The 18,870-nt window shown below is 39.9% G+C and overlaps 1 protein-coding gene across 1 annotated transcript in view; it reads right to left on the bottom strand.

The window, feature by feature from the left end:
• Positions 1–2,847: 2,847 nt before the first annotated feature.
• BMP7 (bone morphogenetic protein 7) overlaps positions 2,848–18,870 on the bottom strand; it is a 101,606-nt gene continuing 85,583 nt past the window's right edge. The window contains exons 4-7 of the mRNA XM_016428304.2: positions 18,519–18,716; positions 11,254–11,330; positions 9,679–9,789; positions 2,848–3,773 (exon numbers count right to left, since the gene is read on the bottom strand). Coding sequence (XP_016283790.1) covers positions 3,624–3,773; positions 9,679–9,789; positions 11,254–11,330; positions 18,519–18,716 — 536 coding nt within the window. The 3' untranslated portion in view covers positions 2,848–3,623. The remainder of the gene's footprint in view (positions 3,774–9,678; positions 9,790–11,253; positions 11,331–18,518; positions 18,717–18,870) is intronic.

Raw genomic sequence — 18,870 nt, 5'->3', positions numbered from 1 at the left:
GAGGAAAGGAGGGGAGAGATGATAGAATGTGAACAAAGGGCAAAGTGGTTAAAGGAATATATGTGAGGAAACAAGGCCAGAAAGGCCTGTTCTTCAGGAAAAACGACAAACAAAGCCTCAATGACTCTACGGATAAACAAATAGGAAAAATTAGTCCTGAATCTAAATGGCTGGAACTTGTCAGGGAAGGATAGCTGGATCATTTTTGCCAGAGGGAGTCCTTCAACCCAACAACCATTTCCCACCTCTTCAGGTCAGGAGTTTTGTTAACATCAATCAGGGGACTTTGACTTACCCTTCAAAGCCTCTGGAAACCCCAAATATTATTCTATGCCTCAAGTTTTGGTGTTGTCTTAAGTCTACATTTAGACAAAGATATTGCCTCCGTGGAAATGCCTGTTATATCCACACAGAGGGAGAGCTTTCTGCCAGCAGCATCTCTGAAATATGCTCTAATGATCCACATTAGAAATGTCAGCTCTCTGGTGATGGTTGCTTCAGAGTTGTTGTTGTTGTTGTTTTTTCCTTTCTTGTGCCTCTATAATTTTATTGCGATGACTAAATCTCTGGACTATGTTAGCAGTAAACAGAACTAATTTACCCCCTTCTTCTTTGAAAACAGCTGCTGACAGCTGCACTATAATTCAATCAAGGATCTTTGTAGTCAAACCTACCAAACATTCAGAGTTTTTTGTTGTTTCATTTTGTTTTGTTCAATCTCTTCTGTACAGGAGACCCAAAACAGCTGCTTCTGGGACTGACAAGTGCTCATTCACTTTTGAAGTGGAGTAGAAAGAGCCTAGTACTGACAGAAGCAAGCAGAAGCAGGGATCAGCAGTGCATTGATAAAGCATTTTTTAGGAAGAGTTCAAATACTGGAGCCTCAAAAATCCATTAGGCAGGTATGGCAAACACCATCATTTCCATTTTCCAAATGAGAAAATTGAGGTTAAATGACTTGCCCAAATGAGAAATCCATGATTTGGGTTTTCTGACTCCTGGCACCATACTATGGATTCTTAATTTGGGGTCTAGATTTTTAAGAAATGTTAAGAAGGGACAGCTAGGTTGCACAGTACATAGAGCACTAGACTGGGAGATGAGAGGAGCTCAGACATTTCCTAACTGTGTGACCGTGGGCAAGGCACTTAACCCTGATTGCCTAGCCCTTGCTGCTTTTCTTAGAAATAATACTAAGACAGAAGGTAAGGGCTTAAAAAGAGAAAAAAAGAAAGAAATGTTTTTTATAACTGGATTTTGATTTAATTGGTTTCATGTATTTTTGTTTTAGATCATGTATTTAAAAACATTCTGAGAAAGGGTCCATAAAGCCTCTCCAAGATGCTAAAAGGTACATCCCACAAAAAAAGGTTAAGGACCCATACTAGTTGGAAAATGGAACCATTCTCCTCTATATATCACCTACCTCCTAAGTCCAAAGGCCAGGTTTAGGGGGAAATGATCACAAATCAAGCTTCTTTGCAGTAAAAAGTCAAAATGCTTTATTTTTCTATTTTTGTACAAAATTTCTCTAAGGACTGCTCTATTGGAAGGAGAGAAAAAAACAGAAGTGTACATATCTGTCCAACTGTTAAAATAAATATTTTCTTAAATAAGGAAACAAAAAAGTGTTTAAAGAGATGAAAATCATTTTCCTGAACAAGTGATTAAAGAGGAAACTGGGATGGAAATAAATAATTTTTCTGTTGTGACAACTATTTACACTTAAAATGTACAAACAAACAAGTAAGCTAACCCAGCAGCCACAGAAACCTGGGCTGGGTAAAGGATTGAGACAGTACTGACTGTGGGGCCACTTATGCCTAAAGCCAACACACACTGTGACCCTAAAGTCCTCAGCCAAGCCTGAACAGAATATCCTGCCCACAATTGATGGAGCATCTCAGCCTGACCTACTGGGAAGCAGCAGGCGACTGGAAGCCCGATATTCCTGGAAGCCAACTTAGCTGAGGGATGAACAAAAGTTTGTTCAACCTTGAAATAAGTATTTATTTTTCAGTGTCCCCATATGACTCGATCTGAGATAAACTTGTCCTTTGTTCTCATTACGAGAGATATAAGAACCACCGGATAAATTCTTAATATTTTGCAAGTTTGGCTCAAAACAATTTTAATAAGGCACGTGGTACAGATTTGAACCATCACTTTGAAGGTTAAAAAGGCACTGAGTTTTTCCTCCCCACCACCCCAGTCCCTTAACATCAAGAAACTAATCAGAAGAGACAGGCAAAGACTGACGAAACCATGGCCTTGAATTTCTGATTTCAGGATGGCATACCACACTCACAAAGCCATGTTTGATGGGTACACTACACCCTCACCTGCAAAGGAGAGGCCCTTATTCTCCTTTGTTACTCAGCCTGGCAGGTTAACCTTGTGTCTAGTTTACAGGCTGGAAATCATTTTAAGCATGAACTAAATATATTCAAATATCCCAGACATTTTCAAAGCAAATCCTTTGCTGAGATGGGCTCCCAATGTGTGTCAATGGAACCTCATGTTTGGGTAATTTACATACATAATGGAAGTTGCCTCTCACAAGGACCTTCACTAGACTCCAGATTCAGAAACAATTTTCTAAATCTCAAAAAGGGAGCTCAGAGGCCACTGATATGGGGACCTGGCAGTGGCTTCTCAGAGCTGATTTTTGAGTTCAAACATTGGGTGTATCCCCCAAAGTTCCGAATCACAGAAGTGATTTGCCACTTATCTCCCTGGCCCCTCTTGATTTCAGACTTAAACAATTTCCCCCCCACAATAGCAAATCAGATTACTGCTGGTATTTAACATGCCTATTTAATCTCTGGCACACACAACACAAATTCAGAAAGTGAACACGTCCTTTGGAGTTTATTTACTTTGGATTTTTCCTTCTCCAATCAATGTCAACACATCCCCCAGAGTGGAAATTCATTTCCCCCTTATACCCACTTGTATTTTGAGTGAGTAAACCCATGCGTGCTTTCTGTTCTTGTGAGCCAAATGTCAAGACCTTCCCGGGATTTCAGGGTCCTCCGATACCCAGCCACAGCTTCTGTTTATGAAGTTGGGGTAAATAAGGGAATTGGGATAAATTGTTTAGGAAATGTATCTAACATCCTAACCATTTTTCATTCATTCGTTTTATTATGACTTTTATTACAGGAACTTCCAAGTCATTCTTACTAAGCACATATAGACGTGCACACCCGCACACACACACAAAGACACACACACAGACACACACACCCCTACCCTGCTGGGTGGCCTCGATGAAGGGGCGTTCATAATTACCCCTGGAGAGTGAGTCATCTTTGGGTTGAGACTCAGAAGCCAATTGCTGTGGCCAGATTTTCAGTAAGACCGCTTTGTTTGTCTTGTGCCAACTTGCCCTTAAGATTTTGCTCAATCATCCCTACACCTTTTACACACATGCACACACACACACACACACACACACACACACACAAGACATACACCACACCCTTGAAAATGGCAGCATAGTGTGGTTCCTCTCAAAAGGACGTGTTGTGGAAGGCCCCAGCTCTTTGCCAAATGATCCACAACAGAGTTTCTTCTGCAGCACAAGAAGATATGAAACCCGAGGCTAAACTGATAAAAGCCTAATGGCAACCACAGGCCCGGACGACCATGTTCCTGTATTTTTTTAGAATGACATTGGAGCTATCATCAAAGTAGAGGACGGAGATGGCATTGAGTTGGGTCGGAGCACAACAAGGTTTTGGCACAGTCTCTGGATTTATAAAATGAACCTAGAAAGGAAGAGAAAGAAAAAGAAGGGTAAGATGGTCTCTTCTTAGAAGCATTCTTGATTCTTTTCTCCTACAGGCATCATTTACACATAAAACAGGGGGAGGCTTTTATTTTTTAAACCCTGGACTTCTGCATTGAATAACATGGGATATCCATTTTTGGAGAGCAGCTAGAACAAGAAAGCCATATCTCCTTCTGATCTGACCCACATCTGGAGTCCTGAGATTAGAATTCTGAGTCCTACATTAAATTTACAAATGGGAAAATATCCATAGGAAGGAAAATGGGACAACTAAAAGGTCTGACAATCATTCAATGTGAGAAATGATTGAAGAAACCAAAGATATTCTGGGCCTCTTCAGGAGAAGACTAAGGGGCAGGGGGGGAGAGATAAAAGCTGCTTAATATATCTAGATGTCTAATATTGCTAAAACCCCAGAAGTCAGAACTAGAACCAACAGGTAGAACTTTTGCAAAGGGGCAGCTTTCAGTTCATTAGGAGAAATAACCTTTTCAAGTTGTAGAAAAAAGGAACAGGATAATTTGTAAGGCAGTAACCCCCTGGACACTGAAAATGTTCAAGCCCAGTCTGGTTAAAGATCAAGATTATTGTAATGGGTGACTATACTGGATGAGAAGTTATACTAGATGATCGTCTGGGTCCCTTACAACTATAACTCTTTGAGAATGAAGTTCTAAAGAAGTGGCACATAAACCATAAAGAGTTCTACTTGTGGAGGCAGCTAGATGGCTCAGTGGATAGAGAACCAGCCTAGAGATGGGAGGTCCTGGGTTCAAATTTGGTCTCAGACACTTCCTAGCTGTGAGACCCTGGGCAAATCACTTAACCCCCATTGCCTAGCCCTTACTACTCTTCTGCCTTAGAACCAATATATAGTATTGATTCTAAGATGGAAGGCAAGGGTTAAAAAAAAAAGAGTCCTGCTTGTTCATTTACTACCAAAGCCTTGTCCACAAACATTTTCTACCTGGTGAGGTAGAAAAAAAAAACAACTCCTCTTCTTCCATAGGCTTTAAACAGATTTATTATTAGTTTGGGGATTTTAGCAGTAGAAGTGGATTTATATTGACTTATTTACTCTCCCCAATTTGGCTACTCCTTTAGACCAATGACAAGGATAGGCTTAGGATGGAGAAAGAAGGGCAAGAAGCTGTCAATGCAGTAAGTGAATTAGTACGGTATTAAAAAAAAATTTGAACCACATTTCAATTTTAGCAACAAGTGGTCATTTGGAGAATTCAGCAAACACTGACTGAACACTTTAATATGTGTAAGGGACTATGCTAGATACTTAGGAAATCTTGAGTGATGAGTATTTACCACTCTCACAAATTTTATCTAAATTCCACTTTTATCACATTGCTCCTCTGGTCAAAAACATTCAATGGCTCCCATTTTCCTACCCCATCAAAACTGAATTCTTCAGATTGTCTTTGAAAACCCTTCATAATCACATCTCATTGTAATTATTCAAATAATTCCTGGTGCTATCAAATAAGGACCACAAACTGATCTTCCAAGAATAGAACATATTTTTTCCTGCTTCCACTCTTTCCCTACAGAATACATTCCCTAATAGCAGACAGAACACTGGAATCAGAAAAACCCAAGTCTAGCCCTGCCTCAGACACTTACTAGCTGTGTGACCCTGGGCAAGTCACTTAACCTCTTTCAGTTTCAGTTTCCACATCTGTAAAATAGGAAAACTAATAGCACTTCCCTCCCAGGATTGTTGTAAGGATCAAATGAAAACATTTATGTAACGCATTTTGCAAACCTCATAGCACTACAAAAATGTTAGCTCTATTTATTATTCAGGGCCCAGGCCAAATCTTATCTTTTCCAGGAAGTTACCCTTCACCACTATTGTCCTTTATTTGAAACCTTCATGTTGTCTTTGACTCATCCTCCTAGCTTGCCTTTTTTTTTTAAAACCCTTATCTTCTGTCAGTATCAATTCTAAGACAGAAAAGCAAAAAGGTTTAGGTAATACTGGTTGAGTGATTTACCCAGGGTCACACTGGTAGAAAGTGTCTGAGGCCAAATTTGAACCCAGGTCCCCCTAACTCTAGATGAGGCAATCTACCCAATGTATTACCGCCGCCCCTCTATTTTACTTTTCATTCAGTTAATAACAAGTCACATATCTTCTACCTCAGGAATCTTTTTCATACATCTCTGTTTTGACTGCCAAAATTCTATTAGAGGTTATAAGACCACCAATCTGGACTGTCTCATCAACTTCCTTCTTCTACCCTCACTGCTTTCAAATTCATCTTTCTACATCACTGTCTGAATGATCTAACACTGCACAGATCTGGGCATGACTTTACTCTGTAGATGACAGGTATTCGTTGGAGACTTTTAAGCAGGGGAAATAATTCAAGCTGCTTAGTTTGGCATTCGGGACTCTCATAAACTTTTCCAACCTTACTTCAAATGATTCCCTTGTAAATATTCTATGCCATGGTCATATTAGACCACTCACTATCTCTCTCTCTCTCTCTCTCTCTCTCTCTCTCTCTCTCTCTCTCTCTCTCTCTCTGTCTCTCTCTCTCTGTCTCTCTGTCTCTCTGTCTCTCTCTCTGTCTCTCTCTCTCTCTCTCTGACTCTCTCTCTCTCTCTCTCTCTCTCTCTCTCTCTCTCTCTAAAAACCTTTACCTTCTGTCTTAGAATCAATACTATGTATTTTTTCCAAGGCAGAAGAGTGGTAAGGGCTAGGCAACATCCTGGAAAAGATAAGACTTGGCCTGGGCCCTGAATAATAGAGCTAACATTTTTGTAGTGCTATGAGGTTTGCAAAATACGTTACATAAATGTTCTCATTTGATCCTTACAACAATCCTGGGAGGTAAGTGCTATTAGTTTTCCTATTTTACAGATGTGGAAACTGAAACTGAAAGAGGCTAAGTGACTTGCCCAGGGTCACACAGCTAGGACGTGTCTGAGGTCACATTTGAACGTAGGACCTCCCATCTCTAGGCCTGGCTCTCCATCCACTGAGCTACTCAGCTGCCCCCAGACTCACTGTCTCTTAAACACAACCTAAACTTTCCTGTCTTTGTTGATACTATTCCCTTTATATTTTTTAAAATATAATTTTGAAACCCTTACCTTCGTCTTAATATCAATTCTAAGACAGAAAAGCAGTAAAGGCTAGGCAATTGGGGTTAAGTGATCTGTCCAGATAAGACGTAGCTGGGAAGTATATGAGGCCAGATTTGACCTTGGGTCCTCCTGATTCCAGATCTGGCACTCTATCCACTGTGCTACCTGGTTGCCCTAATACTGTTCCCTCTATAGGGAAGTCCTTCTCCTTTAATCCTTACACCTATTGAATTCCTACATATACTTTCAAGTTCATTCCAACTGCTACTTCTCTCATGAAGTTTTCTACTGGTCCCCCCACCTCTTCCCCACAATGTCATAAAGTCATTGTTTCCTCAGACCACACATAGTTAGTTTGTATCTCTCATGCACTTTAACTAAAATAGAAATGACAATAATACATGCAATTTGTATATGTATCAATCCCTTTATGGGACTATTAGCTCAACAAGGTCAAGGATGGTGCTTTAATTTTATATCCTTCCCTGTGCCTATCTTAGTATTTTGCATACTAGAAGTGCTTAATAAATGTCTGTTGGGTTGATTTTCATCCCCTTCTCTAAGCCTCATGACTCAAAACTTAAATCATATAACATTTTTTGTATTCCTTGCTAATTGTTTCATGTGTCTGTAATATCTCTCCAGCTAGATTAAACTCCTGGAGATGTTCTTCAGCATCCTGTGCTCCTAGTATGAGGCTAAGTATGCAATAAGCACTCAGTATTGTATAACTTTTGTATCAGTGAATCTCAGCAACTCCAACAGAGCTAACCAGCTCAGGCTGGACACGAGCCTGGGCACACTCTCCCTATCTCCTGATGCGGGCTACTCAGAATACCACTCAGAACCCAAGTTTCCCAGTAGATGCTGCCCACTGACACAATCTCTGTAATTGAACTTGAAGCCTTTCCATCCCCTTCCCCCAGCTCTAACCCACCCACTCACGTGGAACAATGGGTTCTCTCTTCCCCTAACTTGAAAATTGCCTTCCAAAAGTATTGCATTAGTCTGCTAAGGAATTTTCCCAGATCTACTCTCTACCCTTCCAATACATCCTCCAAATAAAGCCAGAAGAATAATTCTTCTATCTAATCCAGCAGCTCCTTAGTGGCTCCTCACTGCCTTCCCAGTACGGTTAAAGTTTCTTTGCCTGGGATTTAAGACTTTCCAAGATCTTGTACCACTATACCTTTCTGACCTTATCTCCGATTACTCCCCTCTGTGAACTCTAGGTTCAACGCTGACTCACTCTCCTATCCCCTCTCCTTTAGAACTTCTGCTTTCTTCTCTCCTTTGAGGTTTATGATATCCACATTTATCACCTAATTCATTTCCTGGTGACCATAATCTACCAGGCCCTAAGACATTTTTCTTCCTTTCTCAATGAGTTCATTGACTGATTCACAGTCTCCCTCTGTATCTCAACTCTTGTTTTCATGCTAAGGAGCTAAAAATTTCTCCAATATTCTAACTCCTCAACTTGAGATACTTAGCTGCCCCTCAGTCTATTCATTTCTGATGACCTATTCCTCCACTCTTCCTCCTCTCTGACATATAATTTGAATATTCTAATATATGAGATAAATATGTTTATTATTTATTAGATAGGGTGTTATAGAATTAAATCTAGAGCTGCAAAGAACCTTAGAGATGTTCAAATATGAATCTTTTATTTTACAGAGGAAGAAATTAAAACTGAGAGAAGTTTAAATGACTAATTAAAAATAGTAAATTGCAGAGCCAGAATACAAATCCAAGTCCCCTGACTTTAAATCCAAGGTCCTTTCTATCATACTAAGCTTTCTATCATATGTAACAGTGTAGACTATAATATTTCTTCTTGATATTATATTATTCATTTGTGATTGTTTTATGTTTTTCGTAAACTGTAATTCCAAGCATGTAAGAACTCACAGTATTACCAAAACTCTGTCTCTTCCTGTTGTTTCACATAGTGATCTGAATCCAGTAGATACAGTATGGATAGAATTTGCTCCTCAGGATTCTCTTACCCAGCATCCTATTTATGTGTTTATGCTACATGCTAACATAGGGAGGATATGTTCTGGTGTAACCCTGCCCCTCTCTCTCTTTTTCTTGGAACATGGCTATGGAGGCTGGTGGGGAGAGTTTGGCAGGAAAGTTTACTCATGTGGTCATACTTAAGCTTTGTACTTCTATTTTTTATTTCTTCTACTTTAAGTGATTACTAATAAATCTTATAAAACATAATACTTGAAGTTATTGATATTAATTTAAATCTTACAATACCAAATGAATGTTTGTTGAATGAATGAATGCTGTTCAGACATCTCTCCACTGGCTTAGTCAAAACAAAGACCCCAGTCTCTAGAGGCAAAGATGGAGTGTGGCCATTTATCACTTCCTTTTAAACCTTCAAAGCCAAGAAGCTCCAAGGCCAGCATGGCTACATGGCCACGGCATTGAGAGCAGAATCATTGCAGTACTTTGACAAGGACATGGCCATCAATTTGATCTTTCACTGAAAATCTAGACCAGCAGATGGTCACCTTCAAAGAGTCAAATTTAGTTCCCTCTTAATACCTACAACAAAGAACAATTAACCTCATGCTGATTTTTACTCTAAATACAACCCTGCATTTCCTCAAAGAACAGGCTCTTTATTACTTCAAAATAAGAGGCAAGACAGTCTATCCATCTAGTACAAAATTGCAGGCTGATTTTCAACCAATTGGGCTTACTCGGGAATGGAGTTCCAATAGCAAGCAAGCTTATGATGATGGAAAACCTACCAGTGTCTGAACAATAGCATGGTTTGTGGCATTCATGTAAGAATTCAAGGGAAAAGCACATTCTCCTTCACAATAGTAGGCTGCATAACCTTCAGGGGCAATGATCCAGTCCTGGAGAAAACAGAGATATGTCATGAAGAATTTGTTTAATAACTCATAGGGAAGGTGAAGACAGAATGAAACATCACAATGATATGTACCTTCCATTTGCTAGTCTTAATGCAAGAGCAGGAGACACTGCTTCTTGCCTCTAGTGATCTAATTGGGAAGATGAATTCCAAGGGCATCATACTGTGTCATTCTATATCAGTGAGAAACAGATGCTGAGTAATGAGAAAATCAAAGAAGGTCTGGGCTAGACACAGAATGTCATTCAAGTTGTTTCTTCAATCAGAATGCTATGTCACCCTCACTTGGCTTCCACCATTCTAGGAACCTCTCTCCTGCACTAATCTACAAGCAGGACTGCTAAGTGGTGGACTAATGTGCACTATAATATGGAATTCAGTGAAGTCTTGGTCCTTTCTCAAAAGAGGAAATTTCCAAATATTCCTTATCATGACCTTCTCTGATATCCTGTTACATCATGAACATCTCCTTAAAGCAGAGAATATGATGACAGCTCTAGGGAAGCCAATGTGCTATGATGGGTTACATGTTTCTATTGACTAATTTTGCTCATATTTCATATGACTCCCCCATTAGATTAGAACAGTGATGGTGAACCCTTTAGAGATGGAGTGCCAGGCCCTGCCCCCACCCCAGACCCCAGACTAAGTGCTGTGTCCCCCTCACCCCCTTACCCCACACAGGGGAGGGAGAAAGTCCTCCATTGGGCTGCTGGGTGGAGGGGTGGGTGAAGTGGGGAATGTCCTCATCAAGTGGAGAGAGGGAGAAGGAGTGGCCCAAGCACTCTGCTCCCCTCCAGCTCTACTGCCTATGAGCTGTCCACCTTACCCCTGTGCACTCCCACTGGGCTGTTGGGCAAAGGGGCAGGGGATGTGAAAAAATGTCCTCAGGCACAGTGGAGAGGGGGAGGGGAGCAGCTCCACTCAAGTCTCTCTGCCTTTCCAGTAACAAACTCTGGAGGCAAGGAGGATGGCCACATGCCCAGAGAGAATGCTCTGTGTACCATCTTTGGCATCCATGCCATGGGTTCGCCATCACTGTATTAGAAGCTCCTGGAAGGCAGAGACCACAATTTATTTTTTCCTTGATATCTTTATCAGTCCCTCATAAACAATGGTTACTTGATGTACTCAGCATTGGTTCTGCCATTATATGAGGCCAGCAACCCTCTTGATTCAGAAAGACCTCCTCTTGCAAAAGATAACACTTCTCACTCCTGTGAACAGAAGCCACTTCTCTCAAGTGGAGCACAGACTCAGTGTTTTTCCCCATGGCCACATTCATATCAGTCAAGAAAGGTGGCAACCCATCCATAGCATAGGCTGAAGCCAAGGGGTCTAACCCATACAATTACAGTGTAGAGATGATATGACTCCCCTCTATAGAGGTCCCAGAAATGTTACCTGTGGACCCATGATCACTCAGCCTTGAGGGCGATGGGCTTACCTGCCATCCCAGATCTCGGAAGCTGACATAGAGTTCGTGTTTCTTACAGGCTTGCCTCTGGTCACTACTACTGTTCTCTGAATCAGGAAAGGGGACAAAAATAAAATCAACATCCCAGTGTTACCTATACTGCCACAACCATGACCCAAACACATAGGCACATAACATCTTTAATAACTGGACACTGGAGGACACATTTCTCCAAATGAAAGTTCAGCCTTTAGGAACCCATTAGCTAAAAGTCTCCAGCTCCTACTGCTGAAAGTTTGGCAGGAAGGTTCCAGGAAAGGAGGCACTTACGTACTATTATCACCCCCTCCACACACATTCCTTAAAACACCTGTCAAATCCTCATGTGAATTTCAGTTCATTCATTCATTTCATTTCACCATATACATATGTATGTATGTATTTATGTATGTATATATGTATATATGTATGTGGTGAAATCAGGAATGGATTCAATAAAAATAATCAAACCCCCATCTGGCTTCCAGCAGCAGGCTGCAGAAGCCCCACTCAGTGTAATGTCTTTCAGAAGGATGTTGCTTTGTGTGGCCAACAAGTTGCAGGGAACCTAGTCCATTCCATGAAAGAGGAGAGGGGGAATGGAATTACTGTTCTGGTTTCCCCTAGAATGAATCCCCTTCAGAATGTGCTGGAATCATTCTGAAGGGGCTATGGAGTCAATTACTCTAACATTCCAGGGAGAGAAAAACCAAGGAGGACAGAGAACTAACTTGATATTGGGTAAAGGGCCTTGAGGCTTCTCCTGGCTATGTGATTCAAGCCTTCTGGGTTGCCAGGAATTTAGTTTGTAGGTACAAAGACTTCAGCACTGCTGAAATGTAGAACAATGTATCTCCCCAAATCATTCAAATGGGACATTTAAACCAACACTGATAACTGGCATTTCATCTGGAGGATGATTTAAAGAAGGAAAGGGGCGCATATACCTTTAACAGGAAATGGTTTGGTGATCCTTTTGAATATAGATGGAAAGGGAAGAGAAGGTTGGAAGGAAGGAGAAAAAAAAAGAAAGGCATTCAGTGATAAAAATATGATAATTATCAGAAATCTGATTCTATAAATAAACTTTTCCTTGATCAGTTCTCCTTTGTTCCCATGATCATAGGATTTAGAGCTGAAAGGGACTTTAGATGTTGTCTAGTCTAGACTCTTCATCTTACAGATGAGATCACTAAAACCCAGAGGATATCATTTGCCCAAGTTACATATGTAGTAAGAAGTTTCATAAGGCTTTGAAGCCAAGCCCTCTGAACCCAGATCCAGGCCCCTTTCTACTGTACCTAAATGCTTCTAGGTAACTCCAGAATCCCAGACCTAAAGTTTAGATATTGGGTAAGTGTAGGATTTAAGTTCACTAAGGGCATAGAGTAAATAACATCTTATCTTTGCATCCTCAATATACAGTGTATTGTAGCTTCCTCTTCTTTCCTCTCCTTTCTTGTCCAGACTTGTGATGTCATTGGTATGGGGAACTTCAGATACAGTAACTTCTAAGCACAGAAATTCCAAACACCAATGTACTCTAGCAAATTAGGAGTCTTTGACAATTTAAGTGACTTGCTCATGGCCAAAGAGATAGTTTGTATCAGAGGCACTACTTGAACATAAGCTTCCTTTACTCCAAGAGGGGCAAATATCCATGATAGAACATTGCCTTTCACACAGCAGGCACGTCATAAATGATTGATCCAGAAACTGAACTAAATCTGTCCTTACTTGGTTAAACTACTTAGAATCATAAGTTTAATATCCTCTTCCCCAGTATAGACTCTGCTGCCCCATGGAGAAAGAGAAACAAAGGAGTCATTTCTTCTCTCAACCTAAGACTACTGGCTCTTAATCACAGTTACAACCTCAGTAAAATTCTAAGAATCAGATTCATAGCAAAAAATGTTGCTTTTAGGCAAGTTGTTGTTAGTGGTGGTAGCTTTAGCTTAAACTAAAGTGATTATTTTGGCTTAGGGTAGAGCCCCATGACACATCCCAGCTGGGTTTAGAGCAGCTTAGGGTGGCTGTCTGGGTGCTGCAACACTAAGATATCAGGCATATAATAGCAGGAGTAGAGCATCTCATCAGGGGCCTTAGCCAGAGGAAAGCAATAGGAATGCACCAGGGACTTTCCAAATGAAAGTCATCATCTAAGCTTCACAGGCTACTACCTGAGGAAGGGTGAGAAGTTACTCATTTGTTCTGGCCAACTGAGGACACTGGGCATAAGTTACCAGAATAGCTAGTTAGTTGGGTATTGTGTAAGGTTGTGGGGTCAGGCACATGAGGGACTCGAATCATTTAGGAAAATGAACATTTCAAATTTTCTACCAATAATGGAGGATAGCTTGGATGGTCCAAGCAAATAAAAAGAAATAATAACTAGTTCAAGATTCATGGTTTTTCTCCCAGTGGAGATGTCTAATTGACAGCTATGGGGATAAAGGAGGAAGGAGGAAGGGAAAAGCCTGGCTAATCTGAAACCTGTGTGACCAACCCCTGGTTTAGTTTACAATACCTAACTGTAAATCATTATCCTTGAGCAAGATTGCATGAAAAAGGCTTAGTTTTCCATGTTAAAAGATGACTATGTTATTTACAATTAAATTCAACTAAAATGAAGGAAGAGAAATAGCCATTGAGGCATGCATAAGTATATAGAAAACAAAATCCCAGAAACAAGGGATAAAACCCATAAATTCTAATATCTATATACAATTAGCTAAACTTTTAAGCATAGGAGATGCTAATATCAGGAGACAAATTTGAACATAAAGGTCTCAGGATTAAGTATAGATAAAAGTGGGATAGAGGGAGAGAGAGAGAGAGAGAGAGAGAGAGAGAGAGAAACAGTAAAACCCCTACCTTCAGTTTTAGAATTGATACTCAATCTCAGTTCCAAGGCAAAAACATGGCAAGGGCTAGACTTTTGGTGTTAAGTTACTTGCCCAAGATTACAAAGCTGGGAAGTATCTGAGACCAGATTTAAACCCAGCTCCTTCCAACTCCTGGTCTGGCACTCTAACCACCGTACTACCTAGTTGCCCCACCATTGTATAATTGTATACTAATAAGGTATACTTAGGTGAGGAAATCCAGGAATCAGAGGGGCGAGGCATTGTGGAGAGAATTGGGGTAAAAATAAATAGAAGAGAGAAGTAGAAGTGAGTTTCCTATTAGAGTACACTATGGCCCACCTGGACAGAAAGAGGAAACAGATATAAATATCCTCAGGAAAGTGATTACTAGCCTGGCACAAAAAAAAAATAGATATTGCAATAATGGGAGAGTTTCAATTATCCAAATATTTCCTGAAAGAGTTCTCTCTCTCTCTCTCTCTCTCTCTCTCTCTCTCTCTCTCTCTCTCTCTCTCTCTCTCTCTCTCTCTCTTTCTCCCCTCTCTCTCCTCCCCTCTCTCTCTTTCTCCTCCCACCAAAAAAAAAAAAACCAGAACAGCTAATAGCTTCATAACTTGTCTTAAAAAATTCATTCTTTAAAAAATGGAGGAACCAGCAAGAGGGAAATTTCTTTTTCTAGATCTGATTCTTGAACACATAACAGGACTTGAATTGATGGGAAATTCTGAGGTGATAAGATAAAGGATAAATAGTAACTCCTAGACTAAAATTCTGTAGGGGAAGTTAGCCCAGGAGGAATGGGAAACTCAAAGAAAGAAATTCTAACAATATAAATTCCTATGAGGAAAAAAAGGAGGGGCTGAATTATATAAAAAGACTAATGTGGATACATATAGGACTTACTAACCAACATAGATTATTAAAACAATATGTACAGAAGTTGGAAGCTATCAATCACTCAAACAACAAGCATCTAGAAATGCCCACTGTCTGCCAGATACTGTATTCACTTAGTGAACAAGCAAGGACTGGTAATAAAGGATGAGTCTAAGAGCATAATACTATAAAAATTATATCAGACATGCTAAAACTCAGAACAAGCTGAAGCTAGATAAAGACAACAAAAAGTAGAGGATCTCTTTTAATCTGTATTGAGAGAAAAAGGAAGATCCAAGGAAAGATTTGAGAACTGCTTGAGGTGGATGAGACAAAGATAGCTGACTATAGAAGGAAAGAAAAGCTGCTCAATTTTTGTGTTCTCTGCCAAGAAGAATGATTTTTGTACTGGAAACGACACCCAAAAAGGTCAATGAAGTGGATTCTTAAGACAATATAAGGATAATGAGAGTATTGAGATGCCATTGAAAATTTCAAATTACTTGACCAAACCATTCTGAAAACCAATTTGGAATTAGGGGAAAAGTTACTGAAGTCTTCATAACCTTTGACCAAAGAGATCTCATCATTGTGCATCTTAACTAAGGAGGTCAAAGAGAAAGGAAAACCCCATGTTTATAGATATAGATATAGCTATAGCTATAGATATAGATACATAGATATATACACATATATACATATGTGTATTTACACACATATATACATATGTGTATTTACACACACACGAGAAAAGTCCCTAAATTCTTTATAACTTTTGGACCAGAGATCTCATTACTTTGCATATAAACTATGGACGTCAAAAATTAAGAGAAATATTGCAAATTTATGCATGTGTATTTGTACATATATATGTTTACACACACATATACCAAGATATTCTAGCAGCATTTTTTGTGGTAGCAAACCTAGAAACAAAATAGGTGCCCATTAACTCAGGAGTGGCTAAATGGCTCTCAAATCTGAATGCAATTTCACCCTCAGAAATGATAAATATGTGGAATCTGGAAAAGCTTGGGAAGATTTGCTTGACCTAATACAGAAAGAAGTAAGTTGAACTAGAACAATATATACAACGACAACCATAATGTAAACAAAAATAACACCAAAAGACACCTTAACTGATGAATTCTAATGGCTAGTAATAGTCAAGAGAACAGATAATGAAACTCATTTCCCTCTATTCTGTGAAGGATGTGGAGTGTGCATATCCTATTAGATTTCTTAGTTACTGCAGTATTGGTAGGTTGGTTTTGGTAGTCTATTCTTTTTTTTTTTCCTATGTTAAAAGGGAGGATTCAATCACTGAGCAGGAGGGGTAGGGGGGAAAGGGAGGTACACCGGAAAAAAATGCAACATAAAAGTAAAAGGCAATAATATATTTTTAAGGGCTATAACTTTAAAATTACAGCATTAAATAATTGACCAAGGGATGTCACTAACAGGGTTTGGTGAATTCCAGCTCAAATCCATTTGTTCTTATTTCCTTTCCATGGTCTCACAGTCTCCTAGACCATGGGTTTATAAGAAGCACATGTGTCCTCTTCCTTCTCAATCCCTGCCTTATATTTTCCACAAGGCCTGATACTCAGCCAGAGAAGGCTCTTGGGGAATGTTTTTGGTCTGTTCAGCTCAGACCTCCAGCACAAGCAGATGTTAATTACAGCCTCAGTTGCTTCCCTACCTTATCACAGATAAACATTTAAATCAAGTTAAGTAGAATTGAACTCTGGGAGGGAAGTAGCCAGGGTATAATGGAAAGATCCCAAGGATAGGAGTCTGAAGATCTGAGTTCTAGGACCAGCTCTGCCATTTACTAACTGTGCAATCTTGGCCAAATTACCTTCCATTTCTACATCTCTGTTTCTTCATTCATAAAATAAGGGAATTGGATGAGATTGAGCAATCAACAAGAATTTATTAAGTGCTTGGGCTATGCCAGGCACTGGGCTGAGTGCCGGAGTTAAACAAAAAAGAATAAAACAAGGTCCCTTGCTCTTAATGAACTCACATTCTAATGGAGAAGATAAAATTTAAAACTCTGTATACACAAGATATATACAGCATAAAGGGGAAGTAATTTCATAGGGGAGGGACAAGTACCAGTGGGGGAAGGGGTGTTGGTAAGGAGGTTGGAAAAAAAAACTGAAGAAAGTAGCATTTGAACTAATTCTCTAAAGAAACTAGTAGGCAGAAGTGAGTAAAGAAGATAGTCCAGTCACTGGGACAGGCAGTACAAAGACATGGAGTCAGGATGTGGAGTACCGTGTATAAGGAAAAGCAAATAGGACAACATGTCTGAACTGTAGAGTCTGTATGGGACAGAAAAGTACCAGATGACTAGAAAGGTAAGAGGGTCTGTGAAGGGCTTTAAATACCAGAGGATTTTATATTTGATCCTGGAGGTAATAGGGAGCCAATAGAGTTTATTGAGTTGAGGGGTGGGGTTAGTTCAGAGACATAATCAGAATTGTGCTGTAGGAAAATCACTTCCACAGTTGAGCAGAGAACCTACTTGGACTGGGGAGTTACTTGAGGCAAAGAGACCAATTAGAAAGCTATTGCAATGTTCCAATGAGAGGAGACGAGAGCCTGTGCAACAGTGGTGGCAGTGTGAATGATTAGATGATCTCTATGGACTTTACAATTCCAAATCCTATGATGACATTTTGAAGGGAGTTGGACTAATTGATCTCTAAGGTCCCTTTGGGAGAGCAATTTTGACTCGTCATTCTATTTTTGTATTTCTACAAATTTATATTATTTTTAACTGATAAGATATATCACAGCCCATTATTAACAAAGATGAAGAATTTTTTTTAAACCCTTGCCTTCCATCTTAGAATCAATACTGTGTATTGGTTCTAAGGCAGAAGAATGGTAAGGGCTAGGCAATGGGGGTTAAGTGACTTGCCCAGGGTCACACAGCTAGGAAGTGTCTGAGGTCAGATTTGAATCCAGGACCTTCCATCTCTAGGTCTGGCTCTCAATCCACTGAGCCACCCAGCTGCCCCCTGAAGAATTTTTTTTAAATGACTTCCTAAGAACTAAGGAAAGTTTTTCAAAGTAACTTAGCAGAGGAATTACATAATTTCAGGATATCACCATTTATAGCATCCCATCACCTAGAGGAAACCTTGAGAAGCCGTTTAGCCCAAATGCATGGAGAACAGCCCCCTCATGGACCTTTATCTAAATCATCCTCCAAAAAATAAGACGTTATCTTATTTTTAAAAGGTATAGCTCCACATCCTAATATTCTCAAGACTCTTATACATATACAATGTATCAATCAATTAATCCTCATACATTTCTTGTACCCTATGCCTAAACTGAATCTGTCATAATACAGAATAGTTTAAGCCTGCTTTCTTCCTCTATCCACAACATTGCTCCTCAGTTTCCTTTCAGGTACCTGTGGGGTTGCCAAGGGGTAGGGGTCATGTATGACAATTTCTTTAACTTCTGCTAGTCCCTTCTCCCCCATCTGTGTACCTGCAATATTGGACATCCTCAAAGCTTCCTGGTTCTTTGGTGTCTTTGATCTGTTTTGGCTGCGTTGTTTGGTTCCTGTAGACCGGATACTACGAAGATGTACTTCTGTGGCCTTAAAGAATGCAACCATAAATGGCTGCTTGTTCTGGGGACCATGTCTTCCAACCAGACCTGCCATCTTGGGGTTGATGCTTTGTCCTGAAGAGATATTAAAAATACACAGAGAAGGATCACCAGGAGATCAGGATCAAGGATCTCCAGCCATGCCAAAACAATGAGAAGCTGCCAAATACCCAGGCCTGGCTACAACAGTAAAAGGATTTATGAAGAAAATGCAATGATCATTGCATAT

Source organism: Monodelphis domestica, chromosome 1 (assembly GCF_027887165.1).
Source record: "Monodelphis domestica isolate mMonDom1 chromosome 1, mMonDom1.pri, whole genome shotgun sequence".
NCBI lineage: Eukaryota > Metazoa > Chordata > Mammalia > Didelphimorphia > Didelphidae > Monodelphis > Monodelphis domestica.
The sequence above is the reverse complement of the archived record's forward strand: the minus strand, read 5'-3'. Positions and strand labels throughout refer to the sequence as shown.